The 27,831-nt window shown below is 44.0% G+C and overlaps 1 protein-coding gene across 8 annotated transcripts in view; it reads right to left on the bottom strand.

The window, feature by feature from the left end:
* Positions 1-27,831, bottom strand: part of EPB41L1 (erythrocyte membrane protein band 4.1 like 1) — a 104,419-nt gene that overhangs the window by 22,220 nt on the left and 54,368 nt on the right. For 3 of the 8 annotated variants that reach the window (XM_069077631.1, XM_069077633.1, XM_069077636.1), the window contains exons 6-14: positions 23,717-23,792; positions 21,030-21,248; positions 17,246-17,333; positions 15,939-16,091; positions 15,295-15,392; positions 14,264-14,439; positions 12,527-12,681; positions 10,968-11,003; positions 8,737-8,940 (exon numbers count right to left, since the gene is read on the bottom strand). In XM_069077631.1, the coding sequence (XP_068933732.1) occupies positions 8,737-8,940; positions 10,968-11,003; positions 12,527-12,681; positions 14,264-14,439; positions 15,295-15,392; positions 15,939-16,091; positions 17,246-17,333; positions 21,030-21,248; positions 23,717-23,792 (1,205 nt within the window). The remainder of the gene's footprint in view (positions 1-8,736; positions 8,941-10,967; positions 11,004-12,526; positions 12,682-14,263; positions 14,440-15,294; positions 15,393-15,938; positions 16,092-17,245; positions 17,334-21,029; positions 21,249-23,716; positions 23,793-27,831) is intronic. The other 5 variants (XM_069077634.1, XM_069077637.1, XM_069077635.1 and 2 more) reach the window with 3 other exon arrangements.

Here is a 27,831-nt window from a genome sequence, read left to right as displayed (position 1 = left end):
TCTGCTGGGGAGGTCTCTGTCTCATCACTGGAATCTGCTCTAGTTGAGTCCCCTGGAGAGGCTTTCATACCTTCCTTCTCCAAGGCTGGAGATTCAGAGCGGGGGTCCCAAGGTTTCATCCCAGGCACTTCTTGTTGAACCTCTGGCCCTGTTACTGAAGGTTGTCTGCAGGCAGGGAATTCTTCAAGTTGCTTTTGGAGCTCTGTTTGTCCCTCAAGTTGGTTGGCTGAAGCTCTGCGTTCCCCAACAGCTGCCTCCCTGCTGCTGAGCCTGGGCTGGGAGGTATCTGGGATTTTCTCCTTTAATGCATGACTAACCAAGAGTGAAGTTCTTTTTAGGCCTTCCTGAGCCCACATGCCATCTTCCCACACAGACTCAAAGTCCTCGGGACTCGCAATCATCCTTCCTCTCTGGCAGGTCTCCCCTTGCCCCTTCATTCTGACCAATTCTTCAGTGGCCACTTCAACTCTGAATTTGTCCACCCGGACATCCACCTTGGAGACCCCTTTGCTGGAGAGGTCGTCTGACAGGACTGTGGCTGGGGCTTCCTCTGCTTGTGGGGTGCTCAGCTTCCGAAGCACAAGCTCTTCAGGCTGAGAGCACTCTCTTTCTATAAACACCCAGTGCTCCGAACCCTGCATTTCAATTGGAGCAAGAAAAGTTAGCATAGGGCTGAAATCAGAGCCTGTAACTTCTAGTCAGTGGAAGAAAAAATTGACATGACCAAAGGGTAGATCATGGCACTGTCCTCATGATACCAAGGGGGAGGGAAGAGAAAGGAAAGAAACACAGTACCAATTAGTGCCTTCTTATTTCTTCTACTGAGGGCTTCCTTTCATTACTACCTCCCCCAAATTCTGTGAAATGGGACAGAGCATCCAGACTTCAATGGTGGGGAACCTGATTAATTTATTGTTGGGAAAGATCTTAGCTTTCTAGTCTAGTTCAACCTTTTGATTTTAGAAAATGAAAAAAACCCCGTAGCTCAGAAAAGTCAAGGGATTTTCCTAAGGTGGTATAGCTTGCTAGGACAGAACCAGGATTAGAACCCCTTATCTCCTGATTTCTGGACCTGCTTTATAAATACAATTTCATTTGAACCTCACCATAACCCTGGAAGTAGGCGCTATTATTATCCCAATTTTACAAATGAGGAAACTGAGACAAATAGAGGAGAAGTGACTTTCCAAAGGTCCCACAGCCAGTAAGTTCTGGATTTGAATTCAGGTCTTTGTGACTCCAGGACCAGTGCTCTACTCACTTCACCATCTAGCTTCCCCTGTCTGTACTCTGTGAAGTACTGAGATATCCAGGTACCAAGAAAGTTAGAAGAGCTATAATGAGAAACAGCTAGAATTATCACCAGAATAAGATCGAATCTTTGTGGACCGATGAGACTAGGGAACGATGTCCAGAGACAACTAAATATTGAAGAAAACTAAGTTCAAAGATGGCAGCTTCTTGATGAGTCAGGTTATTTCCATACTCAGTCTAAAACCTTAAAATCTCATTTGGTTCTGGTCTTGGTTTACCTTCTTTTTCACCTTTTTCTTGGGAGGATGTGGCTCGCTCTTGCCTATAATCTCCTGTGCCATGGCACCTGAGCACACCTGCTCTATTAAGAGGGAAGTGTCCTGCTGGGTTCTGTGGGCATGTGAAGTGGAGGGGAGATGGTCTGTCAGCATAGTTTCTCTGACAGGAGGGAGAATGGTCATGCCCTCCTGCAGAAGACTATGCTTCTCTTCACACCTGGTTTGACCCTTCAAGCTGTCAGAGATATGGTAGGGATGGATCTGAAGAGGGCATAGTATTAAATCCTTATTGAAAAGCTTGATTTTCAAAAGAGCTGAAACATAGTACTACTGAAAGGACAAAATATTGAGATCAGGTTCTAAATCATGTATACTTCTTACTTCCTGCAATGATGCTATGCAGCCTGAGTGGACCATGTGCTCTGAGCTGTCAGAATCCAAGACTGGCCACATTAGGAGCATTCATCTGGAGTACAAAGAGGCCAAGGCTAGGAATATCACTATCATTTCTAGCCATAACAGAGGTCTTTTCTATGCAGTCTTAGGGCTTGTCTTCAGCCTTACCAGCACCACTGATCAGGCCACTGGCTCAACCAGCCAGCCTGAGGAAAGCTACCCATGAACAGTGTGGAAATGTCAGGGCTAGTGAAAAAGTCATATCCCAAGACAGGAAGGACCTACCAAGCCACAGACAAACAAGAAACCCCTTTAGTTTGGAAGGGCTTTCCCCTGGGCCACACAGCAAGGAAGGAACAAAGAAGGAACAAGAAAGTTGTGAATATAGTAAGGATTTGGACTCTTTATCATGACATTCATATACTGGTAAGCTAAACCCTGGAAAATATGGTGGACTAAGTTAGTGAAGTACTAACTGGAAGGTCGGTTGTTTGGTGTTTTTGTTTTTTGGTCTTTTTGGAGGGGAAAAGGCAGGCAATTGGGGTTAAGTTACTTGCCCAAGGTCACACAGCTAGTAAATGTTACGTGTCTGAGGCTGGATTTGAACTCAGGTCTTCCTGACTCCAGGTGCTCTATTCACTGTGCCACCAAGCTGACCCAAGGAAGGTCAGTTTTAAGCACAAGTTCAAGACCAAACTGGGAGGAAGGAATCCTAGATCTGTTGTTAAGCCATTTTTTCAGTCATGTCCAACTCTCTGTGACCCCATTTGGGGTTTTCTTGGCAGGGACACTGGAACAGTCTGTCATTTCCTTCCTTAGCTCATTGTACAGATAAGGAATTAAGGTAAGCAGGGTGAAGTGACTTGCCCAGGGTCTCACACCTAGGAAGTGTCTGAGGACAGATTTGAACTCATGAAGATGAGTCTTCCTGACTCCAGGCCCAGCACTCTGTGCACTGTACCACCTAGCTGCCCTGCATCCTGGACCTACAATCTGCCATTTTCATAAGACCCCCTGAGCAAAGAATTCTGAAGTCAATCACAGATATCAGCTATCCATTCCCCAAAGGGATACAGCTGGAAACCAAGAAGAATTGGAAAGTTTTGTTCTGGACAAGGTCCATTCTTGGGGAGGAACAATACAATCTCACAAAGGGAAAATATCAACCGAGGTTAAGAAGAAAGAAAGGATTCTTATTGGGTTCTGCTGTGAGATTGCAAGATGTATCCCAGAGAATTTAGCCAGAAATGTTTACATCTCAATCAGTCTCACTCTTGGCATCACAGTGGCACAAGAGATGTTGCCATTCTCCACCCCCTTCTTACTCTGCTGTAAGCCTGGCCTTTATTCCTATCGCATCAAAACTGTGACGGTGGCTAGGAACAAGGTTTTTAACAGCAGATTTCATAGGGGAGGAAGAGCATAGAAAGGAAGGGAGAATCCTAAAGAAAACTGGATTATGGAGACATGAGCCCAGGCCAATACTCAGGCAGCAGGAGCCAACACAGGCATGTGGAGAACATGCTGCCCTTTACCATGGAAAAATCCTGGACTGGTTTATATGAATCACCCGATCCATCCCCCTGCCCCTAAGCTCATCCCATGCTATGGTCTCATCACCAGCTAAGGAACCCTTTAAATAGAAGATTCTATCACTAAGGCCACTCCTGGTATTTCTCCAGTGCAGACCTGAATGGAAACAGACTCCCTCACTCAGAGAAAAAGATCAATGGAAGGGAAGATCATAAAATCTTGAGGTAGCTAACTAGTGAAGGAGACAGAGCACTGGACTCAGGAATCAGAAAGATCTGAGTTCAAGTCCTGACTCATATACTTATTAACTGTATGACCCTGAGTGAGTCATTTAACTTCTCTTTGTTTCAGTTTCCTCAGCTGTAAAATGAAGAGGGGTTGGACTTGATGGACCACAAGGTCCCTTCTAGCTCAAAAGTGTCTAGTCTAACCCTGATCTAAGCAGGAATGTTCTTTACAAGATCTCTCAAAAGTGGTCTTCCAACTTGTACAGGAAGACCTCTAGGGATAGAGAATTCACTACTTCCCCATCTTAACTGCTAACAGCATCGGTTCTTTTTTGGGGTGGAGGAGGCTCAGGGTTAAGTGACTTGCCCAGGGTCACACACCTATTAAGTATCTGAGGTTAAATTTGAATTCAGGTTCTCCTGATGCCAGGACCGGTATTCTATCCACTGTGCCACCTTACTGCCCCAAACCATTCATTTCTACTATTAGAAAAATTTTCCTTAAACAGAGCTGAAAAGTACAATTCTCATCCATTGCTCCTAATTCTTCCCCCTTGGGCCAAAAAAGTCTAATCCTTTCTCTGCATGACAGAACCCTTGAGTGCTTGAAGGAAGCTATCATGTCTCTACATTAAATAGACCAGTCAAGGGGAAGAATGAGGCTAACTAGAAAACAGATGGGGATCAAGTAAAATCCTGAAGGAAACAAAGTGAAGGCCCCAAGAGGTCCCTGAGGTACAAGCAAGAAAGAATAGATTGTTCCTGACTTCCCCCTTCTCTAGGGTTTGCCTATCCTCTTGGGTAGACCAAAAGTTCCTCCTTTTGTCTCCTGGGGGTAGGGGAGGAGGGCACTGCTGCCTGCTCTTAACAATGGCCAGGGCTCTCAGAGGATAAAGCTGCCCCCTCTGACCCCTTCCCCATGGACGGCTTGGGCAATGGGCCTCTGGCCAAGAGGAGTACATCTTGTAAGGAAGTGTCTTGCTGCTCTCCATCCCACTGGGGGAATGCTACCCACTGGGGAGCCCTGTAGCCAAGCCCATGGGTGAGGGTTAGACAGCAAAGAGAGAGAGGAAAGGGACACCCAGGCCTTCTTGCCATCCTTGACTTCAGGCACAGAAGTCGACATGTTCTCTCTCTGACTAGGTCGAGAGATAGCTACTCTTCTAGCAGGGAATCTAACAGACCCTAAAGGAGTTCAATCTAGACCAGAGCTAGAGGAGGAAGGGGGGATGGAAGGACCATCACCACCTAGATTAGGAGCTTCCCAGAACCTACAGAAATTAAAACAAGTCCTCAAGGACTGTGGTTGTCACAGCATTCTGATGCTCTCAGTCAACACAGAACTCAGCTAAGACAAATCCTGCCTGTTTGGTCAGACTCTGGGAAAGAAAGCCTGTCCATTCTCTCAGCCCATGCCCAGGATCCAATCCACCCTCTAAGGGGAGAGGACATTCAGGCTGCCCTTTCCTCACAGGTCAGGCTTAAAGGCCTTCTCATTCCTCTCTGGAGTAGGGCTTTGAAGAGGAGGGTGGCACCCTCCCCAACTGGGAACATGGACAGGTCCCCCCCACCCATCACGCCTGAGAAGGTGACAGATGAGTGAAGAGACCCCAGGGGAGATGGAAAATCCCCCAGGTGACAGAGGATGGACAGTAACCTCAGGAGAAGACGCAAGACTTTTCTGGATGAATGACTCCAAGCCTAAGGCAATTCCTGGCTCCAGCTGGGAGGCGTCCTCTGTCCTCTGGCTCTGCAGGTTAGGAAGATCCAGGGCCCAGGCAGAGGGAGAGCAGGGGCACAGGGAAAGGGAAGAGGGAAGGAGAAATGAGAGGGAGAGATACAGAAAGAAAGAGAGAAAGACGGACATACATTCCATGAACAGTTAGCCCTTCCTCACGTGGCCTTGGTTCAAATCCAACAGTATAAAGTTATCTTGTTTGGAAGTTCCAGGGAAGAATATTCATAGCTGACAATTATACAATAATTTATGGTTCACAAACAAAGCACTTTGAACCTTTACCTCATACCATCAACTTTGTGAGGTAGAACTACATAGGTATTATTATCTCCACTTTACAAATGAGAAAGTTAAAGTTCAGAGAGGTAGAATAATCATAATGCCTAATATTCATATAAGACTTTAGGTTGACGAACATGCTTTACATATATAATTATAGTTTATTTTCACATCGTTCCTGGGAGGTAGGTACTATTATTACACCCATTTAACAGATAGGAAGCTGGACTTAAAATGACTCGTTCACAGACACAGCAGCTAGTGTTGAAGGCAGACCTGTCGAACCCAAATCTTTCCTGACTCCAAGTTCATCATTCTATCCTCTTTGGAAGGGGCAGGAAAGTACTATGAGCAGGATGGAGCTGAGGAGGGAGGAAGTCAGAGTGCCTAATTCAGACCCAGAAGTGATCCATAGTATTAGGTTAGTTGGGGTGGAAACCCTTATGTAAGTCCCAAGATATATGTCTGATAAAATATATTAAAATAGTCCCAGGATCAAAGATTACATGGATATTCCAGCCAGCTTTCTTCCTGTTCAATTATTAGAAAAGGGAAGGGGTCAGGTCTCTTTTAAACAGCTTTCCTCAGTGGCTTTTTTTTTCCTCTTGTGGGAACAAAATTGGATTCATGGCATAGTTCAGTGAAAACGTTATTACTCAGGCTTAGTTAAGAGTGCAGGAAATTAACTCGGCTCCTTCCATCTTGATTTCCTATCCTTGCTCATCCTTCATAGATCACAGGAGCTGGGGACCATGAGATCTTGATTGCTGGTAGGATCTAGGCTCCTGAAATCTCAGGACACACTTCTAAATCCACCCTCTGAATCCCTCTGGAGACCCTTCCAGGACTATTCAAATACTAGCAGTGCTTCTGGATGCACCCAGTAGGCTCTGCTCACTGCCTCCTGAGATGCTTCCTCCCTGTGACTCAGCTAGAGTATCCTTCCTTCCCCCGACCATCTACTTTGAACAACTTGAGCACCTCCCAGGTACTCCCCCCTGACTGAGGCTAAGGAAGCAGAATGCCTCCCTTCTTGTCAAAGGATATTTGGCTCTCAGGGGATGACTGAGGCTGAGGTCATCCTCCACTCCCTGTTCCACAGTTATCATACATATCCAAGCTGCTCCAGGAGTCTGACTGATACTATCACTACCTCAGCCCCACTCATAATTCCTGAGGGTACAGGGCTCCTGACAGGCTATCTCAAGAGTGGAGCCAGAATCAAGCTTTGCCCAGCACCAAGAACACAGTGTCACAGCTGACTGAAACAACTGTCACTGAGAGCAAGGTAGACACAGGTGTGACAACCAGTCCAGCTGCCATTTTACTATCCATACCTCTAGGAACAGATTTCCATTCAAATCAATCATGAGCACCTTCACAGCAATCACTCCCATACCACCATCCAGTCAGCCCCTTTGCCCAAGAAGCCTGTCTCTGACAGAGATGCTAAGCATCGCCCAGAAGGACTCAGTACTATCCACCTCTCACAATGTTGGCTCTAAACATTAGGGTTTACGTCTGGGACTGGGGACACCCTAGAACATTCCAAGTTACACCATTAACTTGTCACAGAGCTTTCAGCATTAACTTCAAACTGTATTACTCCTTTTGGTGGAAATCTTACTCCCTACTGTTCAAATAAAGGCAGCAAACTCTCTATAATATGGCATAATAATGCCAATTCACATTTCTCTAGTCCTTTATAGTTTACAAATCACTTTTCTCACAATCACCCTGTAAAAGTAGGTTTTCCAAATCACTATCACTTTACAAATGGGGAAAGCAAGTGCTAGAGAGGAAGGGCCTTTCCCAAGGGCATATAAATAATAATTGTTAGAGGTGGGACTCAATCCCAGCTATAAGGCTGAGGAATGCTGAGTTAATTTAAAATTCTGGTTAACAGAGAAATACGAGGTATCCCATATGTAGATCAGTAATCTTTAAGGAATTAAAACAGATATATTAACTTCACACTAAACCTACATGGAGAATAATTTCATCTTCTTTCAGGTATTTAGAAACCTTCATATATAAGAGAAACCCATGAGCTTTGAAATATCACACAGCTAGAAAGAGAGCATACTTTGGATATGGAGTTGGAAAGCTAAGATTCAAGGCTACAATACTTGTTAGTTGACCTTAGATGAGTCTCTTAATCTAAGCCTCAATTTTCTCAATTTTATGAGGGGTTTTTTTTTTTTGGAAGGGGAAAGGTAGGGCAATTGGGGTTAAGTGACTTGCCCAAGGTCACTTGGCTAGTTTTTGTTTTAAGTGTCTGAGGCCGGATTTTCTCAATTTTAAAATGAATCTAATAACATTTATACTATCTACCTCCAAGAACTGTTATGATGTTCAATTGTGATGATGGCTAGAAAGAGCTATACAAATGTGAACTGTTATTATTTATAGTTATTGATTGTCAACTATGGCTGCATAATGGTACTTAGTAATCCTGCTAGATTTTAGGGAGAAAATACCTTTTTCATAACAAACATAGGTAAATATTTTTTAGAATTTGTTGTAGAAAAGGCTTAGAGTACTACCTTGGAGTTTTAAGTATGGGTTATAAAATTCTATCTTTTTTCCCTTTTCAATAGAGAAATTTACACTTGTGCTCTGAAAAATTGGGTTATATGGGTAACTCCCCACCTCATAGATTTGTAGCACATTCTTGCTGGAAATTTTTATCATGAATTTTTTTAAAATAATAGGCATTAAAGAATTTATTGGATATGTTAGTTAATAGAGTTTTCTTGTTAGTAGAACATTGAACAGTTAGAGAACATATTGTATTTCTTCTTGACCCCAAAGTTCCTTTATTCAAGTTTCAACAACTCTCTCCCACCCCAACTCTAACATCTCATATTCCAACATCAAGTAAATGAATCTATGGTCCCTGGCTCCATCCTTTTCTTCCAACAAAAATGGCTACTATGGAGCAGAGGATAAATGTAACAAACTCTATGTAAATCAATCCCAATTCCCACACCCCATCCTTCTTTCTGGAGCCCAAAGCCATAGAACCCACCTCATTAGCTTTCTCAGGGGTCCCTTTTGGGGTTCCTTCTTCATGCTTGGGGGAAGATGAGGCTGGTGAGGAAGGCAGCCTTCGCTCCCGTTCCCAGTCACGATCCCTATGGATCAATTTGCTATTGGGCTCCTTCAGTGTTCTCTTGAGTTCATTGATGCTGGCCTGGTGTTTCAGCAGTACATCCTCTGGTTTATCTAAGAACTTTGGATGGAGAAAGCAAGGGAGTTAAAAAAGGAAAGTACCTCCGAACTACACTAGTTTTCCATTCCAAAAACAAGAAGCAAGGGACAGGGGAGATTGGAAAAGTCAGAAGCTGCAAGTGTCTGTGCCTGTCCACTTAGATGCTCACGCTCTCTGGGCGTGCGTGGGGAGGACAGAGGGAAGGATTCATGTGAACTGTCCCCCATGCCTGGAATATTTTCTATCTTCATCCCTACCTAGTGAAATAACCTCTCTTTCCTTCAAGTCTTAGCTCAGGTGCCATTTCCTCTATGAAGCATTCCCTGATCTCCTCAGTTAAAAGAGATATCTCCTTTCTCAAACAGGACTTACTTATGTAGTTATCCTTTACCCTGATCACATTTCACCTTATAACAGATACTTGCATAGCCATCTTGTTCCCTAAATTAGATTGTAAGCTCCTTGAGGAAAAGGTCTAGGACATTTTTCAAATATGTATCCTCTGTGCCTTGTCCATAACAAATGCTTTCTAAGGACCTTTTAAATCTAGCTACCAGGTGTAGGGAACACCAACTACAGCACTGTGGCCTGCGACCAGTAGTTAGGGAAAGAAACGGCCAAGGCATCTGACCACAGGCTGGCTTCAATGAGGCTGGGAGTAGTCACCTGCCTGCTGTGGGGTGGAACCTGGGGAAGAGGAGCAATCTACATTTATTTTCCATATCCTCAGCAGGCTTCATCTTCAAGGTTATTTAAGAATGCTCAATTCATCACAATCCCACTTCACTGGTTCCAAAAAAAAAAAAGTCAGCAGAAACAATCACAAGATCACAGACCTAGGGACCTGGCCTGAAAATACAGCTAGAGGCCTTTAGAGTTAGCCTCTGCAGCCATGGAAATATACTAGCAAGGATGATAATAGTAATTACTCTACATTTAGGTGGCACTTTATAATAAAAAAGTGCCTTATATACATTACTGAATTTGATCCACACAACAACTGTGTGAGGGAGAGGAGTTATTACTGTTACTATTATTAGTCCCATTTTACGGATGAGTAAACAGACTCAGAGAAGTAAAGTGACTTAATCAAAGTCATATATGATGGAAATGAAAATCAAACATAAATCTTCTAACTCCAACTCCAGACCACAATCTGTAAACATGAACTCTTCAGCTACTCTAAGCAGAACGGAAAAGTGGGCTCCCCAAGAGCAAACGTGACCTGCCTCAATGCTTCTGCCTTTCCACAGTAAGCCCACTGCCTCACTCCCAGAGCTAGCACTCCACAGGGATAGTGAATCCTCAGGGAAGCTTGGAAAATCAAATGCCTTGGTCATGCTCCTCTGAAGGAGCATCTCCTAGCTCCTCCCTCTACCATGGGACAGGACTCCTATCCCAGGCAGGGTAATGTCCACTAGGGTTATGGCGGCCAGCTGAACCCATGGGGCTTTAGAGTATCTGAGGTCTCTATCGGAGAATGAGGATCATATTCCCTCCCCTTCTAGCATCTTCAAACTTAACTTTTTCCAAGACATCCAAAAGACAAGCATAGTTTGGCAGTGAACATACTATGAAGGGGCTGGGTTTGGATGGCAAGCAGAAGAGCTGGTTCTGGCTGGGGAAGTAGGAGTCAAAAGAAAGAATAAGGAAAGGAGAAAATAAAGGAAGGAAGAAAAAGAGAAAGGAAGAGGAAAGATGAAGAAAGAAAAAGAGGAAAATAAGAGAAATGAAGAAGAGGAAAAAGGAAGAAGGGAGAGGAAGAAATGGATAAGATGAAGGAATAAGAAGGAAGAGGGTGAGAACTTTACTGAGTAATAAACTCATGAGGGCAGAAAGCAGGCAGACAGCGCAACGATGAGCCCCTTTCCCAGGAATATGAATGACTCCCAACACAAGGGCAAAGAAGATGAGGACCAGCGATGGCATGTGGGGTGTCCTGGAATGGGAGGGCGTGGGCCTGAGATGAAGGCAGAATGGCACATGGCAGAGGGTGGGTGGCAGACAAATGGACCAGAAGGAGCAGGGGGGAATGATGCAGTCAGTACCTCCTGCTTGTGCCTCGGCGTGGTTTCCTGCTCCGGCTAGCAGTACATGGTGAGGGAGGAACCAGTAGGGTCAGTAGGAGGGATTACATTAGAGTCTAATGATTAGATACATCTAGATTCAGGACCAGTGGGGTGGTGAGGTAGGGAAGGGGGGGGAACTAGATCACTGAAGGAACCTTAAGCTGGGACTCTCAATAATATTATTGGGCGGACAGAGTGGGAAGCATGTTCATTTACTTATAAATGTCATGTCTATATATACATACAGCTGTGGTATGTGTGTATATTAATGAGGCATGTGTATATACAGATGTTGTGCCCGAAGACGTAGGTTGTTTCATATATGTGCATATACTCTGGACACACAGTGTTCTACGTTTGAATCCAAGTATGTGTGTGTGCATGTGACACATCACTACAAAGTAAAAGAGACAGATTCTTAGGCACCCACAAGCATAGGCTCCTTCTCTGAGTCAGTTAGAGACTACATCCTTAGGCCACTGGGGAAGGACTTGCTTATAAGTCACAAGAGAACACAGATCTCCTGCCTTGATAGTCTTGCCTCATGGCTGCCCCCAATGGGTGTGACCTCTTTGGCCACAAGCTTCAGTTTGTTGGGGGTTTTGGGAAAAATGAAATAATATACCTGTTTGGAAGGGTGGCAGCAAGCAAATGTGTCCTTTGAGGGAACTTCCCTGAAAGGCTGTGTCCATGTAGGACACAGGAGACCTTTCTGAGTTCCAGGCAAAGCCTACTCAGGTCTGAGAAACCCATGTCTGTGGCCCCAGTATTCCAGTTATGGGCTTCAGACAACAGTGATGCCATCAGAGAATCTGTGTGGGCAGGTCAGGCTTGTATGACAAGCTGCCATTACTAATTTAATCTTTATAGTCTTTTTTAAAAAATTCAAATAGTGCTGATTACATGGTTTTATTTCAAGTTTTAGTCCTTATTTGTATATATTTATTAAGCCTGACATTAAAGTTCAGAACCAAAAATAGCAACTTTTTAAAAACATATCACATGTGTGAGTTCCTGTAAGCACATCAATATAATGGTTTAAGGCAACTGTGTCTTCTTGGCAGAGATGTCAGTATGTTAAGTGTGTAGAAAGGCCTCTTCATGCAAGGGGTCATGGATGTGACATCTAAAGGTATGGGCATGCATAGAATATGCTCAGGAAAATGGGAGCCTATGTGCTTTGCAAATGTGTGTGTACACCTCTCCATGCACATGAAAGCCCCTCTCCTTTCTCAGGGGCACAGGCCTGTATGGGTATAATCACATACATAGCCCACCCACAGGCAGAGATGTACCTTGGTAGAGGTGAGGGAAGCAGTTCATGCTGCCTTTCATGAGGAAACAGAAAGGGCAGGTCATGGGGTGCACACACGTCCCACCCTAGATACATGACGAGGACCTTTGGCCCCCACAAACCAAAGCTGAGGACACCCAGGCACCCAGTATGTATTTCAGGTACTCTTGTCTCTAGGGAGGGAAAAGCCCAAGGTTCTCTTGCACCCAGGGGTGGAGTGAAGAAAGGCTTGAAAGTTTCATACCTTCAGCTCTTTGATCTTGGTGGGGGTTCGGAGCTCTCCTTCCTCCGACTCTGACTTTCTCCTCCCACCGCCATAGTCTCTGTCTTCTTCAGACTTCTCAGCCTCTGACCCCACATCATGATTCTCACTGACAGAGGCTGGGCGAGAAAATTCTGCTGGGGGATGATGGCAGGGAGGTAAAGAAGGGAGAATGGGCCAGTACAAAAGGTCAGGACTAGGACAGCTCCTAGGCAAGGGAGTCAGGCACACCTTAAGGAGACCCTGCTGGCTGCCCACTCCATTAATTCACTCAATTCTGGGCTCTGGGCTCACTCTGGTCCAGGCAGATATCTTATCAATGACCCTGCTCCTCCCTTTCTACCATTTTCTCAGGAAATAAAAATCAATTCAACCTTAAGCACTGCTTTTGGGAAGGGCAGGACTCCTTATTGCCTGTGACTGACATTCTGACTTCCTAGACCAGGCATTGTTAACTTGGGTTCCATGAACTTTTTGTAAAAATTTGTTTTCTTTATAAGTATATTGCAACATGGTTTCCTTCGAAATTCTATTTTTTTTTATTTCATGCACTTTAAATATTATTCTAAGAAGGGGTCTGGGCATGGTGGTACACCCCTGACACTAGGCAGGGCTAAGGCTGGAAGCTGAGCTCAGGGGGACTAAATGAAAGAGAGCTAAAGTCACTTGGGTGCCCTGATCTGGGCACCAATATGGTTAAGTCCCCAGCCTGGAAGGGTGTAGCACAGGGATCAGGCTACCTAAGGAGGGGCCAACCAGCCTAGGTTAGAACAGGAGCAGGTCAAAGTTTCCAGGCCAGTCAGCAGTGGAATCAGGCCTGTGAGTGACTGCTGCACCTCCAGGTAGACAAGATAAAAAGTCCTAGTCACTAAAAAATGGGGAGGAGGCTATAGGCTTTACCAGCTTGCCAAAGGGGTCCATGGCATGAGATAGTTCAAGAATCCCTTTGTTATTATTGTTGTTTGGCTATGTCCAGCTCTTTGTGACCCAATTTGGAATTTTCTTGACAAAGATAGTGGGGTGGTTTGCCATTTCCTTCTCCAGTTCATTTTACAGATGAGGAAACTGAGGCAAACAGGGTTGAGTGACTTGCCCAGGGTCACAGAGCCAGGAAGTATCTGAGGCCAGATTTGAATTCAGGTGTTTCTGATTCCAGGCCCAGCACTCTACCCACTGTGCTACCTAGCTTCCCCAAGAACCCCTAGCCTAGACCAAAATTACTTTCTTTGGTCACCACACCCATCTATCTCCCTCATATCCATCTATATTATTCCTCTCCAACTCTACCCTCCCCATTGCGCCAGCCTATATATTTCCAGCTGATCATACATTGCTCCCTAGTATACATTCTATGTTCCAGCCAAATGAGCCTATTTGCAGTAAAAAAGATTTTCATCATTCGTCATCATGCCTCTGCACAGGCCATTCCCCATGCCAGGAATGCCTCTTAGAACCACTAAGATTGCTTTGAGATTCAGTCTCAGACCCCTCATGGGTCTTGACTTTGGGTGTCAATCACTTGATAACCTGTCCCAGAGGCATTTACTTTTGAACAGAGGCCCCCAGGTGGCCAAAAAGCTTCCCAAACCCAAAAGGCTATAATATGCTCTAATGCATAGATGAGGAGCAATGGAATCATTCTTGGGTTAGGCTGGTACCATTGACTGACTACCCACCCTTCATTCAGATGCCCAAGTGCCTCCCAAATTTGGGGCATACCTCCATCGAGGCTTCGGGACATGGTGTACCGTTTGCTGGAGGATCTCTCAAAGAAGGGTGCAGGCCTGTCAATGAGGGCACTGGCCTGCCGGGTCTGTGCCTGTGTCCTCCCACTGTATCGGAACTTGGAGCCCATCACCAGGAAGCCCTTGGGTGGAGGCTCAGGAGATACTAGCCTGTATTGGGAACATGGGTTAGGGTTGGGAGGGTACAAGGATCACAAGAAGAGCCTAAAGTTACAAAGAGAAAGTACATGCTATCTTGTTATATTCTAGTTACCTGTGCCTGTATCTATAAAGTCCTAAAAAGTTCCATAAAAGGAAGAATCAAACCTTCTCTAAATTTTGTCTTTCATGCAATAAAGAGCTCAGTGCTCTGTATCCAGCAGACACTTAATCCTAAAACCTCTTGGCTGGAGCGGAACTTTAGCAGAATTCTTTAGCCTAGCTTTTCCTAAACCCATTTGAGGGAAATGGTGCTCCCAGAATACAATTTTAATACTAACAATATTCTGTCAAATATTAAACATGAAATTATGTGAATATCCAAAAATATAACTTGATGGAAACTGGGTCAAATTTCTTCTATTTCACCCCAGAATTTTCCTGATTCTTCCAAGGTCACATAGGGGAGAACTAAACTCCCAAGCCCTTGTGAACCAGCTTGTAAGTGTGCATGAATATATTTTAAGCTCTGCTATTACCCAATGTTCTACAGTCAAATGAGTCTATTAAGCATTGATTTAGTCTAGCCTCTTCATTTAGAAGGAAGGAAATTGAGGTCCAAAAAGGGAGAAGAAATATGTCCAAGGTCAACAGCAGAGCCAGGAAATGAACCTGGACCTCCCAACTCCCAAGTTCAATTGGCTGTTTCCCTGAATCAGTATAAGGGAGGAGGCAAAGGGAGGAACTTCCATGTGTGCTAGGTGAGCGGGGATGTCTGGGGGGCAAGAGGCCCTTTCCTGGATCTACCAAAGTCTTGGTTGCATTTGCCCCATCTTGCCCTGCCCTGCCCAGTTATGTCCTGCTCACCTGAAGAACGTGTGATGCTCAATGCAGACCTTCCAAAGTCTCTTAGCTGACCGGTGGTTGGGGAGCTTAAAGCCGATGGTACTCTCAAACTGCTCATACTAGGACACCAGGGAAGGGAGGATGAGTGGCATGGCCCTGACCCACTCTCCCCACCCTTTTTTTCCCTTATCAGACCCTCCTTCCCCCCAAGTCTTCTCTCTCCACTTAGCCAAACTCTGACCCTATGCTTCTAGGGCCTACTTTCTCTAAGGAATCTTCTCTACTATTCCTTTCAGGGAAAGGATCTAGCGAACTTTAACCTGGAGAAGAAAAGGGGAAAGGATGGGGAACTCGATCATTATCTTCAAGTATCTGAAGGGACATCAAGAACAAGGTGGGGTTACACTTCTGCTTGGTCTTGAAGGGAAGAATTAAGCACACAACGTGTAAATTGCAGAAAGGCAGATTTCAGATGGACTTAAGCAAAAACTCTAACAACTACATCTGGGTCAAAAGTTGGAAGGACTCATGAATAGTGAGTTCTCCAGCCATAGAGATCCTTAAGAAGAGGCCAGATGACTACCTATTAGGGAGGCTGTGGTGCCCTCTGAGGTCTCTCCTACACCAGATTTCATGAACTAGAGTCAAAGGTAAAGAAAACTCACCTCCCCTGGACGTATCTTGATGTAGAAATTACTCCTTTTATAGGAAATCTTAAGGATCTTGGGCCAGGCAAATCGGTTGATCCGTAGACGGTCTCTGTAGATCAACAGGCCGTTAGCACAGACTCCGAGCATGATGTCAATACCTTCTGAGTCCTAGGGGAGGAGAAAAGAGAGGAGAGAAGGAAAAGGGAGGTAAGAAAGTAGCAGTTAGGTGGGAAGGGGGTAAGGGAGACCAGCCATAAGGTCCTGGGCCATACAGATATAGGGTGCTTTGGGTATAAGCTATGCCTGGAGACTCCAGCCTGAGCCTAGGATGATCTGTCTCTATCTGCCCCAGAGATACCTACAGAATTAGAGGCAGCCTGTTGGGGATCCTCTTATCCAAAATCCTATTGGGGGAGGCCCAAGGTACCAGGCAGAAGGTACCTCTGGCTCTAAAGGAGCAAGGCCAAAGTTCACAGGACATACCATGTGGCAGGCATCTGTTCCATAAGCAGTACCTGGGAAGGTGCTTATATGTAAAGGAACCATTTGTACCTCAGAATATGAAGACCTAGGTTTATCATCCATTCAGAGCATATACGTCAAACAAGAAGAAACACTAAGCACACCCTGAAGCCAATTCCAACAGAAGAGGGCTGAGTCCAACTTAGTAAGAGGGCCAGTCTAACCCTACCTAAGTCAGAAAGCCAGTCCCCTTTCCTTCTCATCCAGACCATTATACCAACCTTCTAAACACTCTCCCTGCTTCTAGTTGCTAAGTCATCCTGTTCATTCTGCCTTATTGAGTTTTCTAAAGCCCAGTTCTTTTCACATCATTCTCCTGCTCAGAATCTTTCAATTGTTTCCAATTGCCTACAGAATCAAGTCCAAATTTCTTGGCTTAGCACTCTAGCTGCAATCTAGATTTCCAGTCACATCTCCCACTAAATTCCCTCCATGACTCCGGAATTCCAGGTGGGTTCCCTCTGAAGCAAATCCTCCATGTTTCAGCCTCACTGCCTTTGCTCACTCTCTCCCCCTCTGCTTATCTAAATCCTACTCAAATGACATCCCCTCCAGAAAGCCTCCTCTGGTCCCATTAAGCTCAGTAGGTCTCCATGAAATCCTGCAACCTTGACTGTCTGTACCATTGACATCTACCATAGAGGGCAGAAACTAAATCTTAGTTTTCTCTGTCTATGAAAAATACTGTCACAGGAGAAGATTAACTCCTTCCTGATGACTGGATTGGTCAGGCGAGTTCTGGGGCACTGATTCCCAAGCCCAAATAGTGAGTACCTCATTACCCAGCCTTCAGTGGATACCTTGGCATGATGTAGGTCCACTCCATACATGGACAGCTTCTTGGCATTCTCAAGGAAGTGGATTTCAGCTTCTCCAGGAGTCATGCCCCTGTGGGGAAAGAGGGTACACAGTGAGCCGGGAAAGGCCAGAGCCTAAGAGAGGTATCAATCTAGTCCACACCTGGAGTGTTGTGCTCAGCTCTGGGGCTACAGTTCACAAAGTACACTGACAGTCTGAATGAAACGTAGCCAGAAGAGCATAACCAAGATGGGCAGTGGCCTGGGGGCCATGTCATATGAGGAATGGCTGAAGAAACTAAAGGAAGCTTATTTTGGAAAAGAAAAAACCCCAGGGACCCAGGATAGCTGTCTTCAAATATCTGAAGGGGTATCATACATAAGAAACTCACATTTGTACAGCTTGGCCACAGGGGACAGGTCTAAGAGTAATGTGTATACCTTAAAAGGAAAAAACCTCACCCTATGGAAGAAGTTAAGCCCTTAATAATCAGGACTGCTTACACAACACTTGCAACAATGTAAGTGGGAAGAATAATAACAAAAATACCCAAACTGAAGGCTGGGTAATTATGACAATCAGGCTTAGCCCTAAAGATGAGATGAGAACACTCCACCCACCCCCTTCTTTGCAGAGGTGGAGAGACTATAGATGTGCATAGAATGCTGAATTGTTGGTTAGTTTTAAGGATTTTTTTCCTTTTTTCTTCTTTGTTATAAGAGATGGTTTTGTGGGAGGAGGGATAAGAAAACGGAATATACTGGGAAATGAGTATGATGTCAAAACAAAAGATATCAAGTTTTTTCAAAGAAAAGAATAGATATGCTGCATGTTTTTCTTTCACCTTTTTCGTTAACACAAATAATGTTACCATGAACACCTTGGCACATATAGGCCTTTGCTTGTCAATAACTTCCTAAGTCCCAGAAATGGATTTTCGGGGTCACAGGGTAAGAATAATTTAGTCATATTCCTGCATAACTGCAAACTGTTTTCTGGAAGGGGTGAACTGATTTACACATCCTCTAGCAATGTTCTTACATATCTGTCTCTTCCCATAACCTCTCCAATAATGAGTTTTTATATTTTTTAAAAACATATGTATCAGCTTGGTAGCTATAAGGGGACACTTTAGGGTTTCATTTCCAAGATCATTTGGATTTTTTTGAGATGGTAACTGGTAGTTTCTGTTTCTTCTTTGGAAAACTGTTCCTACCCTTGGAATATTTATTTGTCTACTATTTTTGTGAATTTGTATATCAAATTTGTATCAGTTATTAAATGAAAGATTCTTTTAATCAATCTGTATCTGTTCCCCTGGTTGTGGCTACAACAATTTATATAAAAGTGCTTTAAACTTTTATGACTGTCTACTTTGACTTTTAGGATCTCTTTTATCCCATATGTGGTTACTAATTTTTCCCCTCTCCACAACTATTAAAAATCTCTTTCCTTCTCCCCTAAGTTTTATACTGACTTTATCTATTTGAATCCTTTGTGGTATAGACATAAGATGCTGATCAAAATGTACTCTCTACCAGACTGCTTCCCCTTTTTTCCAGAGGTTCTCTTTGAATGGAGTCACTTCACCTGGGGCTCATTCTTGGCTTTATCAGACACTAGACTGCCACTGGTATTTGTTCCTAAGTCTTGCTATTTTAGTCTGCTCCATCTATTAACTTTTCTGCTTTTGAAATGCAGCATGAGAGCTATTATAATGACTGCTTTCTCATAAGATCTAATAACACTAAGCCTCCCTTACTCATTCCTTTTTGTAATTCTAGGGATAGGGATTAGACCTAGGGCTTCAATGATACAGGAAACTCCCAGATTAGGGAACTCCCTCTATCAGTGTAGACTGGCACCTTCTCTGCAATTTACAATCTTAGAGTTAGGTGCCTGGAGTACTTTGAATGACTAAGTCATTTTGACTACTATAAATATACAAATTAAAAATAAAGGACATAATGAGAAAAGATGCTATCTGCATCCAGAGAAAGAACTGATAAATAGATGTATAGAATAATTTTCTGTACATATACCTACTTATTTCTAATGGTATCCATCTCGGGTGGGGGGGGAGGAAGAAAAAAAGGCATTTATATGATAACTTAATAGAATAGAAAGTTGTGCATAATAGATTTGCAGTTTCATGTGCAATTATCTTTTTTTTATTATATTGTGTTATGGAAATGCTTATTTTATTTCACAAATTAAAAATAAAATTAAATTTTTAAATAATAGGAAAAAAGTTAAATGACCTGCCCAAGGTCACATAGTCAATATGTGTCGAAGATGAATCTTGAACTTTGAGTCTTCCTGTCTTTAAAGTTAGCTCTCTGTGTACTAATACCACATGGCCTCTCTTCTTGTCATTATATTCCTTGAAATTCTTGACCTTTTATTCCTCTAAATGAATTTTAGTATTTTGTATATTTACATCAAGTTGTTTGGCATAGCACTAAATCTAAAATTTGGGACATTAGCAGGACCTAGCCATAGATCTAGAATCATTCTTTAATTATTTTGGTTTTTTATTTACGTAAAAATGATCCTGTAGTTGTATTCATGTAAATCTTTATATATGCCCAATGCTTGGAGAACTGCTGAATAAATTATGGCACATGAATGTAATAGAATATTCCTACACCATAAGAAATTACGAGCATAAAGAATTCAGTGAAAGAAGCAAAAGGAGATATATTTGAAACACGGTAGACAATGTAGATTAATCTTCTAAGCTATGCTTAAACTCAGCTTTTTTTGGGGGGGGGGGGGGCAATCTAGGTTAAGTGATTTGCACAGGGTCACACAGCCAGTCAGTGTCTGAGACCACATTTGAACTCAGGTCCTCTTGATTTCAGGGCCGGTGCTCTACCCATTGTACTACCTAGCTTTTCCTTAAACATGATTTTGGCAGATGTAGAAGACACTGACAACTATAGAAACTGATGAAGGAATCTGTGAAAAGGTATATAAATGAATCAAGTGGAAAAGTCCAATGCCATGTGGTCCATGGTGATGGTATTTTTTAGTAGCATCTCCACTAGGATTTGGCTAAAACTAAGAATTTCCTCTCCAAAAAAAGATAAGGTTGAAAGGAGTCTATGATACTTTTTTTATATTAAGAAATAATCTTGGGTGGCTAGGTGGTGCAGTGAATAGAGCACTGGCCCTGAAGTCAGGAGAACCTGAGTTCAAATCCAGCCTCAGACACTTAACACAAAAACTAGCCATGTGACCTTGGGCAAGTCACTTAACCCCAGTTGCCCTCCAAAGAACAAAAAAATAAAAAAGAAAGAAAGAATCAAGGATTCCTCCACTCTTCAACACACTGCCAAAGGGGCCTACAGCACACACAAAAAAGATTCAGAACCCATGATCTCTTCTAGAGGGAATTCCTGCATAAGGTAAGGAAATAGATTAGTACAGGCACAGAGCACGATGTCATTATCTTCCTAGTCCTAGGAGAAGAGAGGAGAAATGAGAAAGGAAGTAAGGGGGATAAAGAAGGTAAGAGAGAGAGGTAATTAGAGAGAAGCAAATAGTATAGTGCAGAGAGCATTGAACGTGGGAGTCAGAGGGCCTGGGTTTGAATACCAGCCCTGATGCTTACTGGTTGTGTGTTCCTTGCCTCTCCGGGCCTCATTGCTGAGGTCACTTCTAACTCAGATGTTTTATTATTCCACAGCCTTCCCCAGGTCTGAGGCCAGGTAACTAATAGAGCAAAAGCAGAGAGCATGGCTCCCCAGGCTCCCAGGTGGGAGTGGGCTATGGCAGGCTTACCTATAAGTCTTGTGCAGCTCCATGATTCTCTCCTCCAGCTCTTTGGTCTGGTTGGGGGCAAAGCGGAGCTCACTGACATAGTTGCCCACGTGTTCCTCAGCATCAAAGTCTCCTAGCTCGGCCTGAACGGCGTAGGAGCCCAGCAACGCATGTGTGACAAAGGAGCAGGGCAGCCGGCCGGTGATGATGTCTGCCCTCAGCTGCAGACACAGGTAGTATCTGTAGGCAGCAGGAAGAGTGTGCTATGGAAGTGTAGCGTCCTTGCACAGAGTTTCAGGACAGGGGGGGCTCTAAGTAACAAGCCCATGGCATGGGATATTCTAGGGTGAAGGCGGCCTTCTAGGTGCCTCCCAGGATAATCCCAGACACAGCCAGATGGACTATAAGGGCCAAGGAAGGTCAAGTCCATTTAAGTCCAGTCAGAAGGCCATGTCTTCACTCACTACCCAGGGCCTCCTAACTACCTCAGGGACATAGAATATTATAGCTGGAAGAGATCAGAGGGAATATCTTCCCTGAACTTTTCATTTCTAGGTGAGACCCAGAGAGGGAAAGAGATTTACTCAGGATCTGATATAGTGCTGTTCTCCTGACGCCATGTTCAGGACACTTTCTACCACACCACATTTCTAGTCTCTCTTAATCACCTCCAACCAGTACATCTCCTATACTCCACACTTGCTCATTTGTACCAGGACCTCCTCTGGTCCCTAATGGTTCCTTACCCAGAAGGGCTTAGTGCCTGGAAGACAAAAATCAATCAAAATTCTTCAGTGGATTAAATGGGAAAATGGCCACCAAGTGATTTGCAAACCTTCAAGTGCTATATTGATGTCAACATGACACAGTGGGCTAGAGCACTGGACTTAAAGTTGAGATGGTTTGGATTCAAATCCCATCCCAGACCCTTATTGGCATTGTATCTGAGCAAACTACTTAACCTCAACATCTTCATCTGCAAATGGAGGATAATAGCACCTGCTGCACAGAGTTGTTCTGAGGATCAAATGAGATAATGCATCTAAATTGCTTGGCAAAACTTAAAGTGATGTATCAATGTCACCTATCCAAGCTCCATACGTGAGGTGCTAATAATAGTAAAAAAAAAAAATAGCTAGCATTTACATAGTGCTTTAAGATTTGCAAAGTGCTTTCCACATTTTATATCATTCGATCATCACAACAACCCTGGGAAGTAGGTGCTATTATTATCCCCATTTTACAGATGGAGAAACTGAGGTTGAGAAGGCTTAAATGACTTGCCCAGAATCACTCACCTAGCAGATATGTGAGGCAGAATTCAAACTCAGGTCTTACTCACTCTGAATCTAGTACTTAATCCAATTTGTCAACTAGCTGCCCCCAAGATACTAGCACCATAGTCTCTGGGGGCCCAGAGACCAAACAACATTGCTGGTATCCTCAGGTTGGGACAAGTGATTCTGAAGGTGGTATGGCCCAAGTCAAGGCCATGGTGGTTACTTTCTTTTTTGTTTGTTTGTTTTTTGGAGGGCAATTGGGGTTAAGTGACTTGCCCGAGGTCACACAACTGGTTTTTGTGTTAAGTGTCTGAGGCCGGATTTGAACTCAGGTCCTCCTGACTCCAGGGCCGATGCTCTATTCACTGCACCACCTAGCTGCCCCTATGGTGGTTACTTTCACAGGGGATAATGAGCTGATGTAGAATGACTCCAGTGTCATTTGTGATGCTGTCTTGCCAATGTCTCTGAGCCTGTTATAAGGTCAGCAAATGAACCTGAGGGGAGCCATCAGCACTGTTCTCAGCACACTGGCCAAGTATTGTATCTGTATCTCTGAAACCTAAAGTTCAGGGTCAGACACTTACTTAGCTGTGTGACTCTGGGCAAATCAACTAGCCTCTGAGTCTTAGTTTCCTTAAGTGTGAGGAGGGTCTGGACTCAAGGACTGCTAAGGTATCTCCAGTTCTAAATGGATGATCCTATGGGTCCATGTGGTTCCCCAAGGTCAGGAGGGGCAAGTCTGGCTTGAAGATCATAGGAACTGAAGTTGGAATGGTACCATAGATATAACTCAGTACGGCTCTCACTTACAAATGGGAAAACTGAGACCTAGAGTGACCAGGGAGCAGATGGGGCTGTGGCCAGATGATTTATTTCCCAGGAACCCTCTTACTCCAATTCCCTTGATGTCCCTCTGGCCCCTATCCTCCTCCCCATCTCCTGCCAAGGTAAATGAGTCATTATCTAAAGACATACAATAGTACCAGGCTTGACATTAGGTTTGAGTCTTGACTTGTATACTTACTAGCTGTGTGACCTTAGACAAGTCCCTTCCTCTCCCTGGCTGCTATGTTACCTCTACTATAAAATCAGGTGGTTACACCAGATGTTCTCTAAGGTTCTAGCTCTGACATTCTGAGCCCGAGTTGCCCTGTGATGAGTACCTCCCACATAAACAGTCTGCCCTCTGCCTGCCTTGCTCTCATCTAGTAACTTTTCTCTGAACATTTCTACCTTCACAAACTGACATCCACATTGGTCCCTATGTGAGCACACACATACTCAAGGTCACAAGATCACAGGGCCACATGCATCCCCTCCCATGCATACCCATCGTCCAGGCTGTGGGCACATGTATTTAAACAAAGGTTTGCTCACAGCCAGTTGTCTCTGGAACTGCCCAAGAAAGACCACCTGACCTCTCACCTTGTGATGTCTTCTGTGAGCTGGGCTGGATCCGGAGGATAGAATTTGACTGTGAAGGCAAAATTCCAGTGGCCACCTGCAGGGAGGAGACAAGCAGGGATCAGAAATGTCCCCATTACTGTGGATGGCTCAGTCACACTTATACCACTCCATGCACAACACCTGCTTTTAATGTTTCAATGTGACCTCATGTATATCATGTCACAACAATCCAATTAGGAAGGCAGGGCAGGACTTTGTTATGCCCATTTTATAGATGTGAGAACTGAGACCAAGAGGTATTTGCTCAACATCGCACAGGGATAGGCTGGAGTGTATAAAGAGAAGGGAACCAGGATGGGGAGGAGACACCAAATCAAGCTGAAGGAGGACCTGCTGAAGGAACCAAAGATGTCCTTTCCTGGAAAAGAGAAGCCTTAAATGAGATGGAGCTGCAGCCTGACAGTATATGATGGGTTGTCATAGGGAAGAGACATATGTGGCCCCTGAGAGCAGTGTGAGGAAGCAGTGGAAGTATACTTCAGTCCAATATAAAGAAGATCATTCTAATGATCAGAGCTGTCCAATGATGAAACAGACTGCTCCAGGGGGTAGTGAGTTTCACATCACTAGACATGTACAATCAGAGCCTACCTGAGTACCCGCTAGTATGGTACGGTATTAGAGAAACAGTCCTAGCCTTGGAGTTAGGACATCTGGGTTTGAATCCCAGTTCTGATACCTACTTGCTATATGACACTGGGCAAATCAATTCTCCTCTTGAGCCTCAGTTTCCTCATCTGTAAAAATACCATTTGTGTGGGGCAGCTAGGTGGCGCAGTGAATAGAGCACCGGTCCTGGAGTCAGGAGGACCTGAGTTCAAATTCAGCCTCAGACACTTAACACAAAAACTAGCCATGTAACCTTGGGCAAGTCACTTAACCCCAATTGCCCTTCCTTCCCCCCTCCAAAAAAAAAAGCAAAAAAAAAAATACCACTTATGTTATATGCCTTACTGGGTTATTTGTGGTGAAAATGCTTCGTAAACCTTCAAGTGTTAAAGAAATGTGAATGATTATTATTGTTAGGAACACTGTAGAAGGAATGCTTGAGGGTGGAGTAGTTAACTTTTAAGGTCCCTTCTAATTCTAAGACTCTGAATCCTGCCTCCTCCAAGAAACCATCTCTGATTTCTGCATCTCCCTGCAGCAGCTCCCTCTTACAGCTCAGGATCAAAAACTGATTCTCTGTTGTTGTGTCTTGCACTCCAGCCCAGACATTTTTGAACTGTTATGTTTTCTAAGATGGATTGGAACGTCTCCAGAGTAGCTAGGAGCCCCAGGTGGGACCTATAGACAGGCCCTAATAAATCTCTTTGGACCATAGGAACCAAAAAGAACAATCCTTCCAAACTCCCCCAACCCCCATCCATGAGTGATAGCTAACATCTCCTGCCTGTCTCCCAGTTGTCATGGAAACAGGCTCAGCTACAGTTTCCTAGCCAAAGGAGTAGGGAGCTAGGGGGCTTATCTCTCCATAGACTAAGAAGCTAAAGGTGGAGAGAAAAGAGGGCACAGGCATTTTGCCACCAAGCCTACCCATCCCCTCTCACCCAGAAGGGCCTCCCTCGCCCCATCTGTCCAAAGAGTCTGGCCTAGCCCCCACAACATGGCAACTCCCTCTGAGGTAAGGGGGTTCTTTCTGAGACTACAGATTCATAGAATATTCTAGTCAGAAGGAGTCTTAGAGATCATCTTGACCAATAATTACAGAGAAACTAAGGCCCAGGGAAAGGAAATGACTTGTCCAGGGTCACACCAATAAATAGTTGAGATAGGAATTGAATACATATCTTCTAACACTACATTTGGGGCTATTTTTACTATCAGCCTCTATCCTGTGCCATGTAGTGGTATAGCACTAGCCAGGGGTGGGGAACCAGCAGCCTTGAGGCCACATGTGGCCCTCTAGGACCTCAAGTGTGAATCCAAACTTCACAATTCAGTCAAGGGGCCACACTGAGGACCTAGAAGGACACATGTGGCCTCAAGGTTGCCAGCTCCCCACCCCTGCAAGACAGAATAAGAAGACCTGAGTTTTAATTCCAACTTCCCCAATTTACAATGCGACCTTGGGCAAATATCTTACCATCTTTGGGCCTCTGTCTTCTATAAAATAAGAAACTAGGCCAGATGATAATGTCTAAGCCTCTGGCAGTCTGTGCTTTAAGAATGACTTTGATTTCTCCCTGGTGGAACCAGAGTCTCTCCTGCCTCCGCATAATAAAGATAATAATGAGAGTTCTCGCTTCGATAGTGTCTTAAAATCTGCAAAGCACTTTACTCACCATAATCCAAAGAGGCAGGAAGCAAGCATGGCTATCTGAATTTTATAGATGAGGGAGCTGAATCTCACAGAAGTGAACTGATTTATACAGTATCATTCCTATTTGGTAGAAGGGATGGAAGTAGGATTTGAACTCAGGACTGATCCCCAGACTAAAGCTTTTTTCGAATGTGGCATCTGAATCTGTGTTACACACAAAGCTTGATCAGACAGAATCTAGGTCAAAAGTGCCTTCAATTAACCAGGAATGTTTCCCTGTATTCCTCTATGTAGAATTGGGAAGATGACAAGAAAACAGACCTGGTTGAAAGAGTGACCCTTGAAGTAAACTAGAATTCATAGAATCATAGAATACCACAGCTAGGATTATAGTTCTAGAGCTGGAAGTGACCTTGGAGGTCATCCAGTTTAACCCTCTCATTTTACAGGTGAAGAGGTTAAGTCACCTGCCCAAAGTGACAAAGGCAGTCAGTGGCAGAGCCATAATTTGAACCCAAGTCCTGACTCCAAAACCAATGCTCTTTCCAGCTAGAAAGGACCTTAGAGGCTGGTCAAGTCCAACTGTCTCATTTTACAGAGGAGGAAGCTAAAGCAGAGATAAGACTTACCCAGGGTCTCACAGCCAGTTAGCAGGACAGTCAGGAGTTGGGTATTATCTCCTAGCTTCAGAGTAAAGGTTCTATCAGGACTTCAAGGGAGTAGGGGGAGAGTAGTGAAGGGGAAGGGTTCCTACCCTGTGACAACTGTTATCCCCCTCTTCTATATAGGGTCAGGCAAGGAGAGCTCTCATTCAGAATGAGCCCAAAACCCTGCTAGATTCTCTAGTTCCAGAAAGACTGACTGGTCTGGACCCCTGTAGCGGCCCTGTTGACCCCAAGGGTCTGAGCAGCAGGAGGAACATTGGTAACCACCTCTTCCTTTCTGGATACTCTGCTCCCTTGGATTCCACAATTCAACCCTCTCTAATTCTCTAACTACCTATGTGGTTGCCCTCTGTTATATCATCATCAATCTCCCAGTCTTACCCCTTAACCATTGGTTCTCCCAAGATTCAGTCCTGAGTTCTCTTTCTTCCCTTCCCTACACTCTCTTTCCCTTGGTGATTTCATTGACTCTCTACATATCTGACAACCAAATTTGTATCATAAAACTTTAGAGTGAGAAAGGACCATAGAGGCCACTAATCTAGCCTTCATGTCTTTTCTCAACTACAGATTCATCCCTACCAGCTTGCTAGACAGATCCTCCAAGATACCCCATTGGCATCGTAAGCTCAACATGTTCAAAATAGAACTCCTTATTTCCTCCCCTAAGCTCCCCACAAAAACCTACTCTTCTCCCAAAATTTCCTATTTCTGTGAAGGGTTCCAAGATCCTCTTAAGTCACACAGATGGACAACTTACAATCACTCATATCCAATTGATCACCAAGTCTTATTAATTCTACCTTCATATGAATGGATATCCATTCATTTCTTTCCACTCATACTACTACTTACTACTTAAGCCCTCATTTCTCTCCTTGGTATTACAGTACGATTAGTATTATACATTAGCACGAATAATGAACATGCTATTTAAAGTTAAGGTTATATGAAATATGGTAAATAATTCTAGTCCAATGGAAATATGCAGTGAAAATTATTATCATTATAGCATATAATATATTATAAAGATTTTCTCATTAGCATTTCTGTTTCCAGTTGCTCTCATTTGTAATCTACTCTCTACCCAGCTGCCAAAAGGCTATCTTGACCATATGATTCCTCTGCTCAAAAATCTTCAGTGG

The sequence above is a fragment of the Petaurus breviceps genome, unplaced genomic scaffold (genome assembly GCF_028583685.1).
Source record: "Petaurus breviceps papuanus isolate PSGF00001 unplaced genomic scaffold, PetGlider_PUasm1.0 90994, whole genome shotgun sequence".
Classification (NCBI taxonomy): Eukaryota; Metazoa; Chordata; class Mammalia; order Diprotodontia; family Petauridae; genus Petaurus; species Petaurus breviceps.
This window is presented reverse-complemented; position numbering and strand designations above follow the sequence as displayed.